The sequence below is a fragment of the Ursus americanus genome, chromosome 19 (assembly GCF_024610735.1).
Source record: "Ursus americanus isolate L20-20 chromosome 19, mUrsAme1.1.p, whole genome shotgun sequence".
Classification (NCBI taxonomy): Eukaryota; Metazoa; Chordata; class Mammalia; order Carnivora; family Ursidae; genus Ursus; species Ursus americanus.
Genome location: NC_142145.1, coordinates 43421137 through 43440955, shown reverse-complemented (window position 1 = coordinate 43440955; position 19819 = coordinate 43421137). Strand labels below are relative to the sequence as shown.

Below are 19819 nucleotides of genomic sequence, written 5' to 3'. Positions count from 1 at the left end.
CTAGAGGGAGCTGTGTTCAGCTTGGGGCCAGCTAGGAGGAGGGAAGGCAGGCAAGAACAAATCTTATAGGGCAGTTAGTTCCTTATTTCAGAGAAGGGTTGCAAGAAGGTTCTTAAAAACATGGGACTATCTCCTCATTGGTGAATTCTGTTCAATTCTAGTACTATGCTAAGTACTGGTAGTAAATATGCGTGGTGCTTGTCTCTCCAGCCTGTGTGTGAGATCTCAACGGGAGTTATGCAGGAATCCTCCATGGAAGCAATTTGCAGTTTATAGGGCCTGTGTACCTGACACACATCTGAGATTGTAAACATTAGTGTTTTGTGCATGTGTGTAAAGGCCACGTTTTGTGTATCTTAAACAATTCTGATTTTCTTTTTAAGGGAATGTTGGAGTTACATGTCTTAACTTCATCATATTTTCTATTTCCAGTTTTCTTTTCCTAAATATTTATTTACTATTTTTTAAATACCACTAATCATTTTGATTGGGTAATCCATGTATATAGTACAACATTCAAGAGGTAGAAAAGAGTATACTATTGTATAAAGTAAGTCTTTTTTGTCCTCACTTCCCTATTTCCCTCTCCAGAGGAGAATTTCTCATGTATCTTTCCAGAGATCTGTTATACCAATGTGTGTGTGTGTGTGTGTGTGTGTGTGTGTGTGTGTATCTTTTTCTCCCCCCAGGTGCAATCTTTTTACCTCATTTTTTTTTTTGCACTTCATAGTACACCTTGGCTGTTGTTCTGTATCAGGTCAAAGAGAGCTGCTTCATTCTTTTAAGTGGCTGAGAGGGACTTTAGAAAGTATCTAATCTAAGTTACTCATTTTTTAAAAAAATTTGAATCCTGAAGGTGTTAAGTAACTGGTTGGGTTTCTGTTTTATAGTGAACTAGCTCTTCATTGATGCGTAGTTGACTTTTTTTTTTTTTGGTAGGTTTTGTTTATTAAAGCAGGTTAGGTTCACAGCAGAATTGACAGAAGATAGAGAATTTCCCCTAATCCCACACATGCATAGCCTCCCTCATTATTAACATCCCCTACCAGAGTGGTCCATTTGTTACAGTTGACAGACCCACACTGGCAAGTCATTAACCCTCAAAGCCCATAGTTTACAGTTTGCTATTGGTGTAGTACATTTTATGGGTTTTAACAAATGTATAGTCGGGGGCACCTGGGTGGCTCCAACTCTTGGTTTCAGCTCAGGTCATGATCTCAGAGTCATGAGATTGAGCCCTGCTCCACACTCAGCTGGAAACCTGCTTCCCCTCTCCCTCTCCCTCTGCTCCTCCTCCTGCTTCTTCTTCTTTCTCTGTCTCTCTCAGTTAAATAAGTAAATCTTAAAAAAAAAAACACCCAAATGTATAATGGTGTGTATCCAACATTATAGTATCATACTGAGTAGTTTTACTGCCATAAAAATTCTCTGTGTTCTGCCTCCATTGTTTGCCTTTTCCAGAATGCCCTGTAGTCGGAATCATACAGCATGTAGCCTTTTGGGATTGGCTTCTTTCACGTAATAATTTGCATTTAAGTTCCCCTCTGTGTCTTTTCATGGTGTAACATCTCATTTCTTTTTAGCACTAAATAATGCTCCATTGTCTGGATGTACCACAGTTTATTTATACACTTAGCTACTGAAGGACATCTTGGCTATTTTCAGGTTTTGTCAGTTATCTCTGAAGCTGCTCTAAACATCCGTGTATAAGTTTTTGTGTGGACTTAAATTTCCAACTCTTTTGAGTAAATACCAAGGAATGTGATTGCTGGGTTGTACAGTAAAATTATGTTTAGTTCTATAATAAACTGCCAAATTGTCTTCCAAAATGGCTGTACCATTTTGTATTACTGTCAGTAGTGAATGAGAGTTCCTGTTGCTCCACATCCCCATCAGCATTTGATGTTGTCAGTGTTTAGGATTTTGGCCTTTCTAATTGGTGTGTGGTGGTATCTCATTTTAATTTGCATTTCTCTGATGACAAGGATGTGGAGCATCTTTTCATATGCTTACTTGCCACCTGTACATCTTCTTTGGTGAGGCATCTATTAGATCTTTGGCCTGTTTTTTAATTGGTTTGTTTGTTTTCTTATTGTTGGGTTTTAAGAGTTCTTTGTATATTTTGGATAATGGTCCTTTATCTGATGTCTTTTGCAAATATTTTCTCCTAGTCTGTGGCTTGTCTTTTCATTCTTTTGACACATGGTGGGGTTTTTGTTTTGGTTTGGTTTTTGTATTTTTAAAGTAATCTCTACCCCTAACATGGGGCTCCAACTCACAACCCCAAGATCAAGAGTCACATGTTCTACCAACTTACCCCACCAGGCTCCCATGAGACATGGCTTTTTAAAAATTTTTTTTACTAAGACCTTTTATTTTTTTACTTGGATCTTGGTCTGTCTTTGGGTTTATGGTTTTTACCATTCTTACACTTTAGATGTTTACATGTTTAGATGTTTCTGGAAATACTTTATTTACATAGGTGGCAGAATGATTCTTAGAGCCATTTTTTTGGCATCCATACTTCTGACAATACTTCTGACTTCTGATACGGTGGAGTCCAACTGTTTTGGTATACTTTCTTAGTATTGCATGTTTTATTTGGTGGTTTGAGATACTAAATGTAAGGTTTTTTTCCCATTGTAAGGACACACCTTTTAATGGTAGGCTTCTAAATCCACTGTTCAGATTATAAGACCATTGTTCTATCTCTTCACTTTCAACTGTGTTTAGCTTTCTTTCTTTCTTTTACTTAGGTTTTTGTTTTTTTTTTTTTTTTAAATCTCTTATGTATGTTTGAGCATGGGCTCTTTCCCCTTCACTCCTAATGTGTTGCATTTTAAAGTGGAACACCAGAGGCCTTCATTCCTTGAGTGCTTGACAATTATAATTTATTTCCCTTTCTCATGCACAAATGCATTACCACAGGGAGTTTCATAATTTAAATCTATTGACGTGAGACCACATGATATACCATTTGTCCCATGCAATAAAGAGAAGCAGCATCTTTTTTTATATAATCATGTTTGTGTAAATTATGTTATGCATTGGTAGATGAGTTATGATCGGTAACGTGCTTGTTATTACATATGGTGATAAGGATGCTGTGAGGAAATTCTTGTATTTCTTTTCTTGCTTTCTTCTCTATCCTTAAACATATATATTAATCTTAGCACTGTAGCCATGTAGCAATCCTGTTAGATAAAAACAACTATTTAATTTTGCTCGTACAATGCAAGGAGCTCAAACATATTTTTTGTTTTTTTAATATATATGTGTGTGTCATGTTAGTACGTGTGTGTGTGTAATTTTATATGTAGACCCTTTGCAGCCATTTGCTCGAGGATGTGGTTTAATGAATTCAGTTGGTACAGATGGAACACACCAAAAGTCTGAAGCAGAAAATCAAAACTAGTTTTAACCATTTGGTTTCAGAATAACTAGTCAAGAAAACTTCTTCTCAAGGGTCTTTATGTGGGTACTGATCTTTCTGGATCATTGGATTTCTCCTGATCCTCAGTGGAACAGTAGAGTGCACTGGGGAAATTTGATGGGCTTTTAATCATCTTGGATGAAAACAAAGAAGTCTGTTTTAGTTTCTTTGTCTCTCATTGCAGGACATTTGTGGATAACTTAGTTAACCCCCAAGTCCCTGTTGGTGTATCCATTTACTAAACTGAAAGATGGAGAAATGGGCAGTAGAAGACAAAGTTGCTTCTGATTCATCTCTCTGATATTAAATATACACTAGTGGTTAGACACACCAATTAATTTTTAAAGGCTTCCAGGGAAAGATAGCTATTCTTCAGTTCTCCTGCTTGGATGAATTGAGGAAAATAATGTCTTCAGTTATAAGGAGATATCTGTAATTCTTTGCTCTCTTAAATCATTAATATACACATCAACAACCACCACCACCACCAAAAAGCTATCTTTCTTTCCTCTTAGAGATGAAGATGACATCAATGATGTGACATCCATGGCAGGGGTCAACCTCAGTGAAGAAAATGCCTGCATCTTAGCAACAAACTCTGGATTGGTTGGCACACTTGTTCAGTCATGTAAAGATGAACCATTTCTTTTCATTGGAGCTCTGCAAAAGAGAATTTTAGACATTGGTAAGTGCAGACTTAAGATTATTGACCTAAGAGGACTGTCTGTTCCAGGGAAAGTGTTATCAAAAGAGACAGCCTGGGTTGGTTTTCCTGGAACTCAGGCTTAAATAAAGCTCTGGAATTAATCAGGATTTCATGGGTGTTATAGAAAGAAGTATTTCATTTTAAGAACTATTAACTTAAATCATAACCTATGGTTTTTGGTTTAGATAATAAAACTTAATATTTTATTTATATTTCTTAGTGGGAGAAAGATGTGTATATTTTTATGTGGATTTGTACATATGATGTACTATTCTTTTTCCATCCTGTGCCTTTCTTGGTTGGACTAGGCACATATGTATACAAATGCATGCATATATTACAAGTTCATGTTTATGAAATCTAGAAACTGCCAAGTATTGTGAAACATAGAAATAGAGAGTAAGTTCCTTTTTTTCTTCTCTCAACCCTGAAATTCAAACTCATCCTTACCCTAAAAGATCTAAATTAAAATACTAGGTTTTTCCCAAGGTCCACGAGTAGTTACTAGATGGCTGCAGTGTGTAGAAGGAAATGGAAGAGAATGTTCCAGTTTTGTTCTGGAGCCACACAGCTTTTTTGTTGTTGTTTAGTACCAATCTTGCAGGAACATGAAAGACTACATTCTCCCCACATTGACTGAAAAACAAGACAGTTTGGAGAGAGATTATTGCATGTGAATTATCTCATTGCATGTGTCCTAATCCTGGGACTTTTGGAGTACCTTCTTCATCACATCACTTATCAAATTTGGGAGATTAATACTAGTGACCTTTGAATATACTTTAGTAAGGATCTTTGTATTTTATGTTGAAGCCCTAACACAGAAATGTGAAGGTTTCTGATTTCTGATTTATACCCATAGTATTTTTAAGGACTACAAAGTACCTTACTATTACATATTTTAAATCTATTTCACAAAACAGTAAATGTTTGAGCTTCTACTATATACTATACAAATTACCATTTTTTTCATTTCTAACATAACTTGGGTATCTATTATCTTTCTTTTTTCTAAGATTTATTTATTAGAGAGAGAGCAAGTGTGTGAGTGGGGGAAGGGGCAGAGAGAGAGAGAATCTCAAGCAGACTCTGCCCTGAGCCCAACAGTGGGGCTCCAGATCATGACGTGAGCCAAAGTCACTTGTCAGACACTCAGCTGACTGAGCCACCCAGGAGCCCCTCTGTTACTTTTTTTTATTATGAAAAACTAGAATTTATAAGCAGTCCAAAAGAATAGGAATTCAGAAGAGCTAATGGTAAAATGTTTGCTTGTTTATTTGACTTTTCTCCCCACCCCCCCCCACTCCTTTTCCTTTTTCCTTCCATCTCTTTCTTACTCTGTCTTTCAGTCTCTTCTTTGCATATGTATTGTGTACTGTACAGGAGCCAGTTCCTTAATTTTGGAACAAGCATGATACTTTCCTGTAATGGCTTGGGAAGCTTGCTGGTATTGACTCCATGTAACCATATAATTACCTAGAGCTTTGGTAGAGTAGAAGTAAATACTTAGCTTTATCAGTTCTCACCCCCCCGAACAAATTTTATTTCTAACTTGACTTACACTTTCATTATATGATAAGAAAGTTTTTAGCATTGAAAGAACAATTTGATCATTTAGGACAGGGATGGGCAATTTTTTTCTGCAAAGGGCCAGATAGTAAATATTTGCCACTTTGTGGGTCATGTGGTTTGTGTCACTTGCTCAACTCTTACTACATTGCAAGAGCAGCCATAGAGAATACATAAACAAATAGGCAAGACTGTATTCCCATCAAACTTTTATATATACAAAAGAGTTCAAATTTAGTTTGTCAGGGGCGCCTGGGTGGCACAGCAGTTAAGCGTCTGCCTTCGGCTCAGGGCGTGATCCCGGCGTTATGGGATCGAGCCCCACATCAGGCTCCTCCGCTGTGAGCCTGCTTCTTCCTCTCCCACTCCCCCTGCTTGTGTTCCCTCTCTCGCTGGCTGTCTCTATCTCTGTCAAATAAATAAATAAAAAATCATAAAAAAAAAATTTAGTTTGTCAGCCTCTGCTTTCAAGGAGAATTCTGGGAGTAACTATTTGGTATTTTCAGTCCTTAATAATTAAGCACAAACTTGTCAATTAATATAATGGAAAATTGCTAAATTTCTTGTGAAATACCTAAGCTTTTTTAAAAACAATAAAACTATAGAGTGAGTGTAGTTATGTATTTCTAGGAATGTTTTCCATTTAGTAAAATTCCACCTTTACAGAACAGCTCAGAACAAGGACTGTTCCTTAATCACAGAAATTATAAATTAACCCAAAGAATTTTTTTGGGAAGATTTTTCTACTTGAATAATGTTAGGAGAGTAAACATGTCAGTGTTCTTCCTTTTTTGCCAATTACCTAAATTAAATTACACAGACATTCTATAAAATCACTTAACAAGCTTAAAAGCACCAACTAGATTTTTTTCATCAGTTATGTTGCCTTAGAGTGTTTTATTTAAAAGTGGGAATTTTGAGGGGCACCAGGGTGGCACAGTCGGTTAAGCATCCAACCCTTGATTTAGGCTCAGATCATGATATCAGGGTCACAGGATCAAGCCCCCGTGTTGAGCTCCATGCTCAGCAAGAAGTCTGCTTCAGATTCTCTCTCCTTTAAACAGTGAGAATTTTTCTTATAGTATTTTAACTTGGTAACTTTGTCATGTTTTATCATCAGTGTAGTGAAGATATTAGAACATTTGATTGTTCACTAAACCCTGGAATTGTTTGCAAATCTCTACTCTTGTTTATTTCTAATGTTTTTAAAATATGGATTTTTCTTCTATATAGGATAAACTATTTTATAAATACATATGAAATTATTTTCAAAGTTTCCCTCCAAAACACTACATATTTTTAAATGTTCATTTTCTTTCCTTTAAGCATGATCTGATAGATCGACTACTGTACGTTTAGTTGTAATTTTAATCATTGGATGGTTTTAAAATTGTGTCCCTTATGTAGAAGGCCTTCACTATTTATATATGCTAACAGTTTTAGTAGAGTAGATTTGACTTTGTAGTGTTTTTTTTATCTGCTTAAATCTAAAATTGGTGATGAATTCAGTTTTGCTAGACAGTAACAAATTACATTTTGAAGGTTTGGCTTAGAAGAAGCTAAATAATTTTATATCTTCTTCCCTTCTGGTTAGCTATAGTCTGCATTTTGGACCTCGAGAGCTGCTTTGGAGGTTCTAGTAGGAGAACACAGCTACTTGCATACCCCTGACCAAAGAATAGCCTTCTTCTATCTAGGAAGGTCGTTCTTTTCAAGGGAGCACACAGCTTTGGGAGGAATGCACAAGAAATAGTGGGAGAGGGACGCCTGGGTGGCGCAACCGTTAAGCATCTGCCTTTGGCTCAGGGCGTGATCCCGACATTCCGGGATCGAATCCCACATCGGGCTCCTCTGCTGGGAGCCTGCTTCTTCCTCTCCCACTCCCCTGCTGTGTTCCCTCTCTCACTGGCTGTCTCTCTGTCACATAAATAAATAAAAAAATCTTTAAAAAAGAAAAAAAAAAAAGAAATAGTGGGAGAGGAAGGGGACTGCACCTTGGCAGCCAGATCAGCCAGATCCACCCTGGTGATCAGTGGTGTGACAGATGTCACAGCCAGATAGCCCTCACATCCGATCGCCTACACTTTAAAGTTTAGCATTTATTATGGAGTATCACGTCAAAGGTATGTAAGAGTTGTTGGCTTTTCATGAAAACTTATTTTTGCTATACTGATTCACAATTTGATGAGTAAGAGTATATTTCAGATGAGAGTGCAAAAGCATACTGTTGTGTTTGTTAAAAATAAACACAAGAGCACTATTAAAAGCTTATTTAAATTAGACTACACAATTGGCTATATCTTTAGATTGAGGTCTCTGTTGATACAGGTTGGTTTCACTGAGCTGAGGAATTACTATGTAAATACTGATAAGGTTGCTTTATAAATGAGCTTCTGCCCTTGGGTATGTGGTGCAAGTTGTTTTCCTGAATCTTTCTTCCTAGTTAGCTGGCTGAAGAATAGAAGTTTGGTTTATTTATGGACGGAGATACATTGAAAGAGAAGTTATTCAAATGGATGGGTGAAATTATGAGGCTTTGAATCCATTTCAACTTGTGAATTAATTACCAGGTCAATTTATCAGAACATGAGTTAGTGCAAAATAAGCATGATTGGTAATGGACAAAAGGAGTGTAGGTATATCTTGTAGACAAGGCAGTAACAGAGACCCACAATCTGAATTCATTGAAATAAATGTCATAAATTGTTAACAGTGTCAAACAGGGCAAAATGTAATTTTCTATTTTTTTAATTACTAAAATTAACAGAATACGGCACTAATTTCTGCAGTTACCATTTTCCTCCCTGAACACTAGACTTGATTTGTGTTCTTATTAACTTTGTCCTATAAATGACCTTGCAAGGAGAGTGATTCTAGAGGCTAAGTGAAACAATGTCTATATTTTCTGAGGCTTCAGGCTAGGTTTTATTAATGTAATGTCTAAGATCTTTGAAGTTGTGACTTTACCAGGAAAATCATAATCTCCAAACCTTTATTCATAATGGGTATGACTTCCAGGGGGAACAGAATACCTGCTGTGCTAATTATTTCAATTATCAGCCACTACTAAAACACGTAATGGATTTTCTCTGCTTCTACAGGTAAAAAGCATGACATTACAGAACTTAACTCTGATGCTGTGAACTTGATCTCCCATGCAACACAGGAACGATTACGAGGCCTTCTAGAAAAACTGACTACAATTGCTCAGCATCGAATGACAACTTACAAGGTAAAGGAAATCGTTAAAGAAGTACAAATTCTTCTCTTTCTTCTCTGTCATGTTAAAGATAGTATTTTGGTATGGATTCATATTTTAAGTATATCTTCAAAGGAAATGGTCAAGACATAGTTCATATGGGTCGACAAAAGTTACATTCCTCATTTGCCTGATTTAGATATACTTACATGACAAAATTAACAGTTTAAAATTGTATCCGAAGCTTCTGTGTCAGTGTAGATTGAGATATGCATCTGTTCTGCCTGAGACATCTTCTACAGCTTTTGATTGGCAAGGAGAATATATTAGAATGGAATATTGGATAGCCGCGTTCTCTTCAGTGCTCTGTACTTTGTTAGTACTGTTGTTCCTTTTAATAAGTTAAATAATTGTATTGAGTGCTAATGCTGGTGCCACTCCTTACAGTTATTGGCTGCCTTTTAAACAAATTAAATGGAAGGATAGCCTGTCTTGTCTCTAGTGGTATGAACCAAATCACTTACCATCATTAAGATGAAAGCACTTGATATATTTGTATTATGGTTTTGGTGGAGAGCGAATTTATTGGGTGATGAGAGATGAAAAAGAAAAAGATAACCTTTTCCCCCATCAACCAAGAAATGTTGATACTAGATTTTGTGCAGCGTGGTATGTGGGTAGTCTTATAAGGTTTTGACTTTGTGAGAATGGTCATTGTCACAATGTCCTAGCCATAGGTTAAAAGGAACTCAGGGAAATAGCAGCTACCACATCACTGTTAAGTTCCCTGGAGGAATCATTCTATTTTCTCTACTTTCTGCTTTGTTTAGAACTTTGGAAGAACTATTTATAGTTGCTGAGGTCCTCACTGTATAAATCTTTGTGAGAATTTGCAGGACCAACTTAAAAATAAGTGATCATCAGGAGAAAAAGCTGTGGAGAAAAAAACAGTATCAGTTACTTCTTTTTGTGTGTTTTCAGAATTAGTCCATTTCTTTTGGTCCCATTTTGTTAACATATGATTGTTTATAGTATTTTCTTAAAAACCGTTTTATTTCTGTAAGGTCAGCAACAATGATCCCTCTTTCATTTTTTATTTTGCTTCCTTTAGTTATAAAGTAGGTTACTGATTTGAGATCTTCCTTTTTTAATGTAGGCATTTATTGCTATAAATTTCCCTCTGAGCACTGCTTTCACTGCATTCTGTAAGTTTAGGTACATTGTGTTTTTGTTTTCATTTACTTCTAAGTATTTTCTAATTTCCTTTGAGATTTCTTTGATACATTGGTTGTTTGAAAGTATGTTGTTTAGTTCCCACATATTTGTGAAATTTCCAGTTTCTCCTTTATTGTTGATTTCTAGCTTCATTCTGTATGGGCAGAAGAGATTCTTTATGTGATTCAATCAATTTAAATTTATGTGGGCTTGTTTTGTGGCCTAACATGTGATCCCTCTTAGAGAATGTTTGATGTGCACTTGAGCAGAACATGTATTCTATTGTTGGGTGGAATGTTCATAAAAGTCTGGTGGATCTAGTTGGGTTATAATGTTAAGTCTTCTATTTCCTTCTTGATCTTCTTGTCTAGGTATTCTTATTGAAAGGGAGGTATTGAAGACTTAAGCTGTTATTGTAGAACTGTATTTCTCTTTTTAGTTCTGTTAATGTTCACTTCATATATTTGGGGGCTCTGTTGCCTGTTATGTATATCTTCTTGATGAATTGACTCTTTTGTCAATATATCATGCCCTTGTTTATCCCTTTTTTTTTTTTTTTTTAAGATTTATTTATTTGTTTGAGAGAGAGAGGAAGAGAGAGCACAGAGCCCTCCACAGGGCTCTGTCCCACGAGCCTGAGATAATAACCTGAGTGGAAATCAGGAGCCGGACACTCAACTGACTGAGCCACCCAGGCACCCCTTGTTTTTCTCTATTTCTTTTAACAGTTTTTGACTTAAAGTTTATTTTACCTGATATTAGTATAGCCACGTCTGCTTTCTGTGATTATTATTTGCATGAAATTTTTTCCCCATCTTTTCTCCCAGTCAGTTCATGTGTTTTCATCCAAAGTGAATCTCTTGTAGACAGCTTGTAGTTGATCATGTTTTTTATGCATTATGTTTAGTCTCTACCTTTTGATTGGGTAGTTTAGTCCACTTACGTGTAAAATGATTACTGATAAGGAAGAACTTACTTGTGCTATTTCACTATTCTTCTATATGCTTTGTCGCTTTTTTTTGGTCTCATTTCTGTTATTACTGCCTTTTTGTTGTTATGTACTGTTTTGATCCCCTTGTCATTTCTTTTTGTGTATACTTTTTTAAATATTTTATTGGTGGCTACCTTGGGAATTACAATTAACATCCTAAATTTGTAATAATCTAGTTTGACTGGATATCAGTTTTCCTTCAATATTGGGATGTGGGGAAAATTTTCTTCCTTTTTGGCTTTTTACTGTAACTTTTTAAAAGTCTTACAGATTTTTCAAACCTGGATTGTCCCTATTCCCACTGCAATTGCTGTATATTTTCAGAGATACATGAGTGCACTTTTATTTACAATGGGCAGTTTCTTTATAAAATGTAACTGTACAATTTAGTATGGGATAGAATTTTTCCAGGTAGTGTTTACTGTTCTGAGTGTCATCCAAATCTCTATTGTGTGTTCCAGCTTTCACATGGAATTCTTCTGTTGTATATCAATAGCATATGTTCTAAGGATTTAGTTGCCCTAGGCAAAATGAATAGTGTCTACCCCACCTGGAACCTCAGTAACTTAGCTTAAAGCTAACACTTCCCTAACCTTTTGTCTTGTACACTGCCTATCCTGATTGATTTTCCCCAGCCTGCCTTTCCCCACGCTCATTCCTTAATACAGTTAATGCCACTGTCTGAATTTGTAGCTACATTATTATTCTTCTTTAAGCAGAAGTAATAATCATTTAGTTATATTTGGATCTAGTTCAAAATTATACTTATTTTATAGACTTTGATATTATAACAATCATTGTGTCACAGATTTAGCCCTGTCCTTATATTTCAGTTCATCCCTGATAGGATTTATTTTTATCTGTACAGTGTGGGAAATTTTACCCCATGAATTTCACAAAACCGAGCTTACTTTTATTAAAAGCAAAATTCCACCATCTCTTTGCATTTGACATCCATCTACTTTTGATAATCTTTCACATGTTTATATATAATTATCTAATTAATCGTAGTCCATAAACAGATTTAAGTAAAGAAGTAGGAAGTGACACATGCGATACAAAGCTTTTGATCTTGTTGCCAGGTGTTTTCCCACTGAAGGCCTATTATAGTCTTCTGCACACCAGTGACTGGAGAAGCTTCAGTGTTTCTTTTCTTTCCTTTAAATTTATTTATTTATTTTTAAGAGAGAGAGAGAGAGCACATGCATGCGCAAGTGAGGGACAGGGAGCAGGGATAAAGAGAGAGAGAATTCTCAAGCAGACTGCCCACCAAGCACAGAGCCTGTTGTGGGGCTCCATCCCGGGACCCTAATATCATGACCTGAGCCAAAATCAAGAGTTGGACGCTCAACCGCCTGAGCCACCCAGGTGCCCCTTCAGTGTTTTCTAGTAGAAAGCTGTAGTGCTTTCTTTAGATGGGATTTGCTTGATTTGCTCTGTTATCATTTGGTCTGAGTCCTTATATTTTTACTGTTAAACCACCCTATTTAGTGGTGCATAAAGACTTCAGTTAGGCCAACTTGGTAGACAGGAGGCAATGTTTTAAGGTTGGGGTTGCTGTTGTTTAAATAAGGTTGGGGAATCAGTAGGAATAGGGGAGGCATTCATTTGTTTAGCATCTGTAAGAATAAAGTAAGGATACGTTAAGCCAGAGGCAGTTGTATCCATTTAGGGAGGAGAAGGGATCTTAGCACAGGGATGATATTGGGTTAAATTTTAGAAAGTCTGTGCCCCTTTTTAATTTAGTGTTTGTTGTCCTTTTAAAATTAAATTCTGTCAGTAAACTATCTCCAGAGTATCTGAGCACAAACATGGTAAAGATGAAGTATTTAAGAAACCACTGGTTATTATGTTTATGCCTCATGGTTGGCCTATAATATATTCCATATTCTATCTTGTATTATTTAACTTTAAAAGCATTTGAGAATTCGTTTTGTATTAAACATGAACTAAAATAAGTAGCACTAATACATCCTTGTTCGTTATACTACGTAATACTCTTTTGATCTAGTTAAATACCAACAATAAAAATTTAATTTAGAAGGAATCTTGGGCATATGAAATCTCTTGGTCCCAGTTAATTGAATCAGTCATAAGCATGGGATAAAGCAAAGATGGGATTGGTGCTATACCTATGATTTCTAAGCCAGGCACTGACTGTTGGACTAAATGTTTAAAAACATTCAGTTTTCCTATTTTACAGTCTCCCCCAGTCTCCATCCCATAGTTACTGAGATGACTAAATGGCAGGATGTCTTAAATGCTGATTGGGGGGCGCCTGGGTGGCTCAGTCATTAAGCATCTGCCTTCGGCTCAGGGTGTGATCCCAGACTCCTGGGATCGAGCCCCACATCAGACTCCTCTGCTGGGAACCTGCTTCTTCCTCTCCCACTCCCCCTGCTTGTGTTCCCTCTCTCGCTGGCTATCTCTCTCTCTGTGAAATAAATAAATAAAATCTTAAAAAATAAAAATAAATTTTAAAAAAATGCTGATTGGGAAGATTCCCCACCACTGCACACACACACACACCCGCCGCCATCTTGTGTGTATTAGAGAAGAGAGATAGGTGGTGATATCAGATGAAGAAAATTACAAAATATTTAGACTGAAAAGCACCATCTTACACTCTAGAATATCAGAATAAATGAAACTGTAAATTTTATTTTATGGAGCAAATTAAGACAAATAATTATACTTCTCTGTTATGGCTCTCATTTATAAATTGTATACTTAATTTCTGCCCAAGTTCATAGCTTAAAGGAATCCTCAAAACAAGGTTTAGGATTTTAAATGTTTGCCGTTTTATCTCATGTTACATTTTGATTGAAGATGTACTCACTTGTCAAGGTTAGACCAATTCAACAATGGAAACAAGAGTGATAACTTTCATCTTTGGTATATTTTTTATTGAAGTGATTGTTTTTTTTGTTTTTGTTTTGTCTTTCACAGGCCTAAGATCTAATTAATTATACTAAGGTCTGTCGAGATGGACAATAATTTAACTAAAAAGATTTAGATTATAGGTACATGTTACACTCTCTTGCTTTCTACTTCTGTTTTTAGGATCTGCTTGGCTTCTCTTTTTTCCCCTCTGAATGAGACCTACTAGGAAAGCTCTGAAATTTAAATGCTTAATTACCTTTCAGCTTTTAGGGAGACTAAGGTTCTTTTATGTTGTTTGTATTATCAGAAATATAAATATTACATCCTGAAAATTTAGCTCCCTGTGTATGTTGGTATTGTTGATAGCTAATTTATAAAACCTAATGTAGAATGTGTTGCCTAAGACCATCATAAGACTTTTTTTTTTCTTTTTTTTCCAGGCAAGTGAAAATTACATCCTGTCTAGTGATACCAGATCACAGCTCAAATTTCTCGAAAAACTAGATCAATTGGAGAAGCAGAGAAAGGATTTAGAAGAAAGAGAAATGTTACTTAGGGTAGCCAAGGTAAGAGCCTATGTGATTTATGATTGAACACGACCTGGCAAGGCTAGAATTGGCTTTATTGTTGACCAGCTGTCTTGTTTTTATTAGGCTTTTGGATTTCTCTGAAGGATTTCTTTAAGTGAAATCACTAATAAAATCTCTCACAGCCAGGATGGTGTGGTACAGTGACTTTCAGTTAATTATTTTAATGAGATACAATCTTTTCTGTCCTCATTCTCAGTTCCTGTGTGCCTAGGATCATACCTACCACCCCTAAGTAAAAACTGTTTGTTTAAAGATTTATTTATTTGAGGGGGGGAGGGTGGGGGAGCTGAGGGAGAGGGAGAGGGAGAGAGAGAATCTCAAGCAGACTCCCCACCAAATGCAGACCGCCCCCAGGCCTGGCTTGATCCCAAGACCCTGAGATCATGATCTGAGCTGAAATCATGAGCCCAGGCACTTAACCAACTGAGCCACCCAGGCACCCCCCCACCCAAGTAAAAATGTTTTTAAAAATATTCAAGGTCTTTTTAGGGATAAAATTTGATGTGCGCCAAGTTAAATTGGAGAGAGGAAAGTTTGGAAATTTATGGGTAAAATTAGGATTATATGGAACAAATATAAGATGGGCAGAAATGGGTTAGAGAAAACAAGAATAAGTGAGAAGAAAGATATTTAGCTTATAAATATATTTATTTTCTTTCTCCTTTATTGAAACATTTCCCTGGACTGTTAGTGTCAGAGTGAAAGCTAGTTCCACTGTGGTTTGCCTTTTGTTGCTTCACATTTCTCCATAGGCATAGGGCCGTTGCAAGTAGTCATAAAGGTTGGGCACTAGATTGATTTTTTTTGTTTAAACACCTTAGTTTTAATTTGTAGTATTATTGGCAGCCTCCCCTTTTAGAGTGTGTCATATACTAATCACTTTTTTAAAAAATTAATTTAATTTGAAGTACTTCATACTTCTAGGAAAGTTGTCAGAACTATATAAAGAATCCTCATCTTCTTTTCTCAGATGTCCCCATTTTTAACATGTTACTGCATTTTCTGCATCTCTATATTTACACACGCACGCGCACACACACACACCCCTTATCATTATTATTCTCTTTTATCCCTTTGTTCCCCTTTCTTTCAATTCAGAGGTTTTTTGTATATTTACAAGTTATGCAACTATCATCTCCAATTGGCCTTTCTCTGAACCTTTTGAAAGTAAGCTTTAGCCCTGATGTCCCATCACTTCTAACCATTCTGGCATGTATTTGTGACATTCTGCTGTATAACCCTACCAAGTCAGGATGTGAACAATACTGCACTGCCATGTAATCCATAGACCTCATTTAGATTTCACCAACTGTCGCAGCCCAGTCTCGTTTTCCTTCTTGGTCTGTTTTCTCATTCAGCAATATATTTCATTCCAGTTGTGATCTCTTTTCAGACTCCTTTAGTCTGATTTTTTACTTTCTATTTCATGTCTTTGACAGGTTTTAAGAGTACAGGCCTTACTATCTGTAGGGTGACTGATAATTCCTGGGTTCATCTGATATTTCCCCATGACTTAGGTAATAAATTCATGGCAGGAATATATACATTCTTCTCACCTGATCTTATCAAAAGGCAACCTTGATCACCCAGCTGTGTGGGTGCCTTCCAATTCTCTCCATTTCAAATTTGCCATTTTCCCTTTTGTAGTCAGTTTTTCATAGAATGGTATTGCAAGATTATACCAATATCCTCTTCCTAACTAAACCTCCATGTATCAACTTTAGTGCCTATAGATGATATCTACCTGAATCAGCCACCTCTGTGATGGACACTGCTTGTAAATATAAAATGGTAATTTTTAAATTCTCATCATCTTCTAGATTTATTAGCATTGTATGTGGAAGAGCTTTTCTTTCTCTTTTATTCATTCATTCATGTATTCATTGATATCAAAATGGGCTTTGGGTTTCTATTTGTTTCAGTAGGTTGTGATCCATTACTATCATTATTTATTTTGATGCTCACATTCCTCTTGAGTGGGAGACCCTTCCAGCTGGCACATCTGTCTGTTGCTCAAGTTTCCATCATTCACTGACTTCTTTCTTTTCTTTCTTTCTTTCTTTCTTTCTTTCTTTCTTTCTTTCTTTCTTTCTTTCTTTCTTTCCCCTTCCTTCCTTCCTTCCTTCCTTCCTTCCTTCCTTCCTTCCTTCCTTCCTTCCTTCCTTCAAGATTTTTTTTATTTATTTATTTGAGAGAGTACAACCTAGGGAGAGAGGGAGAGGGAGAAGCGGACTCCCCACTGAGCAGGGAGCCCGATGCTAGGTTCGATCCCAGGACCCCGGGATCATGACCTGAGCCAAAAGCAGACACTTAACTGACTGAGCCACCCAGGCTCCCTTATCCTTACGTTCTGGCACAGTTTATTCCAGGCCCAGCTTTTGCTTGTCTTTCCTCAGTCCTGGAATCAGTGATTTCCCCCAAGGAATCCTGCATCTTTTTAGTTGAGGATGTTATCTAGAAACCAAGAGTAGAGCATACAGTGTGCTCATTGCTAATGGGGTATCATTACATGTAGGCCCTCTCAAATGGGTAGATCTAGGAAATATATGTATGGTGTATATGTATGTACACATGTGTATATATATATACACACATACAAACATACATTTGTAACTAGTTCTCTGTATGTATATATTCTAAAACCATAAGTTTACGTGGATACCTCCAACTCTAGTATCTTAGGGCTTTTTCTAACCTAAACCTTTACATGTTTATAAATACTTTTTCCATAGTCTGAAACTTGACTCTCATTACCCTTGATATATTTACTTATGTCCTCAATTTACTTATTTTCTCGGTGTAACTGATCTCCAAAACAGCCATGCTGGTTGCCTCTTCTGTCTGCTACCACTGTATCCCCTGCCCTCATTTCATTGCCCATGTAATTGGCAGCCGTGCCCACTGGCTTGTGTCTTAGTCAGTCTTCCCAGCCCTCCTGCACTCTTGGCGACTGGTCTATACCTTCATGTGCCCCAACCCCCCCCCCCCCACCCAAGGATGTAGTGCACCATGACCTTGTCACCGTGCCGCTTCTCACCGGCCCACAGTCTCAGTCCCCATGCTGACCCCTCTTGCACTGGAAAGGACAGCTGGGACAGGAAGATGCTCTTCCTTGAGCTGTCTAGTATTATAAGCAAGCACACAGCCAATGTAATGAGGTGGTTTATTGGTATTTTATTTCCCATTACTATGCTGTAAACAAGATCATAAACTATTAAATACTTGTTTAGTTATTATTAGATATATTATACTCTCACTCTCTCTTGGTTTTTGTTCCTTTACCAGACTTCTGAATATTGGAGTGTCCAGGTTCAGTCCTAGGGCTTCTTCTCTGTCTCCCTCTTAAATTTGTAATTCTAGCAGGTCTGCCTTGTGGAACTCCAGACTCATAGCTAACTGCCTGCTTCAAGTCTCCATGCAGTTGGCCAATAGGCATCTCAGTTATGTGTCCAAAAGAATTTCTGATTTTCCTCCCCCCACAAAATACCTTTTACTCTTAATAGGTTTTTCTAACTTAGTAAATGACACTTTTTGCCCAGATGTGCAAGCCAGAAAACCTAGGAGTTTTCTCTCTCCTCTCCCTACATGCAGTTCACTTCCTGTTATGTTTACCTTCCTGTTATGTATTCATCATCTTCTCTTCATCACCATGGTCACCACTGTGGTCTAAATCATCTTTCAGTGGACTTTTATAATGTCTCCTAACTGATCTTTTCCTTCTACAATCCATTTTTAATACTGTTGTCAGAATAATGTTTTCATAACAAATCATGCATGTCTCTGTTACTTGAAAGCCTTCGGTGACTTCCTTTTGCACTTAAAATAAAATCCAAACTTCTTACCAGATTTTAAAAGGTACACACCTACCTCTCACATCCCTTCCTTCTTTACTTGCTCTGCTCCAGTCACACCGACCTTCTTTGAGGGTGCCAAGTGCGCATCGTAGACTGCTAATTAGGTATCTTAACCTGAAAGTTGAGGTCCATGTCTTACATCTGCTTTGGTCTTTACCGTCTTAGAAAGTTGGCATTCTCATCTTTCCAGTTGCTTAGGCTAGAATCCTAGGAAATCATCTTCAGTTCTCCTCTTTACTTCATACCCTGTATCCATCCAATCCATCAATAAATGCATTTGGCTCTGCCTCCAAAATACATTTCAACCTAATCTTACCTGCTATGACATTAGTCCAAGTTTCCCGATATTTTTTTCTAAAACCACAGTTGTTTTAGAGCAGTCTCCTGAGTTGTTCTGTAAGCCTGTGCCTCCGATCTCAGATTCCTACAGTGCTGCACTCACTGCATAGCAGCCAGAGTGATCTTTCTAAAGTGTCAGAGCAGTGGCATCTCACTCCTGTGCTCCAAGCCCTTTAGTGGCTTTTTTTAATAACTAGAATTAAATCTCAACTTTGTATCTTGGCCTGCATGGTTACCAACCTTATCTCTGTCAGCTTTTCTCTATGGTCCAGCCACACGGGCCTTCCTTCTTTCCTCAATTTTACCAAGCTTGTTCCCGTTTTAAGGCTTTTGCAATGACTGTGCCTTTTGCTTGGTGTATTCTTTCCCCACAATTTTGCACGGCTGCCTCCTTCTTGTCATTCAGAGCTCTACTCAAATGTCACTTCTCTCAGATGTCTTCTCTCCTGTCCTAGCTAAAGAAGTACCTCCCCACACACACTCCTTCCTCTCTCTTTCTATCACATTGTCCAACTTCCTTTATAACACTTACCACTATCAGTAATTATTTGATTTTTTCCCCATCATAAATGTTTTACATGTCATAACTGTATTTAATTTTTATAAATTTTTTTTGTTTTATTATTTTTCTCTTAAAATATGTCACTCGAAAGCAGAGACTTTGTCTTGCTATTTCATTTCTGTATCTCTAGGCTCAGAATAGAGGCACACAGAGTAGAATTTATGTATGAATAATCAATAAATATTGGTTGAGTGATAAAAACTTGATATTCAAATATGCCCATTTCATACTGGGGCAAAAATCATACAGTCACAAATATATATACATACACACACATTTTTAAAATAAATACATATATACATGCTTATTGTCTCCTAATATTATAGGTGGAATAATAAAGGAGTTTATTTTAGTTTGGGTTAAGTTGTTTTAGTAGCTAGGGGACAAAATGAAGAAAAAAGTGACTAGTTTTTGGTAGCCTTATGTAATACTTCATGTGTTTAAAATTACGAGACACTCTTAAGGCACCTGGGTGGCT

The 19819-nt window shown here is 36.9% G+C and overlaps 1 protein-coding gene across 2 annotated transcripts in view; it reads left to right on the top strand.

Moving 5' to 3' along the window:
- TAF4B (TATA-box binding protein associated factor 4b) overlaps positions 1–19819 on the top strand; it is a 125685-nt gene that overhangs the window by 58622 nt on the left and 47244 nt on the right. For both annotated transcript variants that reach the window (XM_087869910.1, XM_045781891.2), the window contains 3 exons: positions 3949–4118; positions 8810–8940; positions 14437–14562. In XM_087869910.1, the coding sequence (XP_087726036.1) occupies positions 3949–4118; positions 8810–8940; positions 14437–14562 (427 nt within the window). The remainder of the gene's footprint in view (positions 1–3948; positions 4119–8809; positions 8941–14436; positions 14563–19819) is intronic.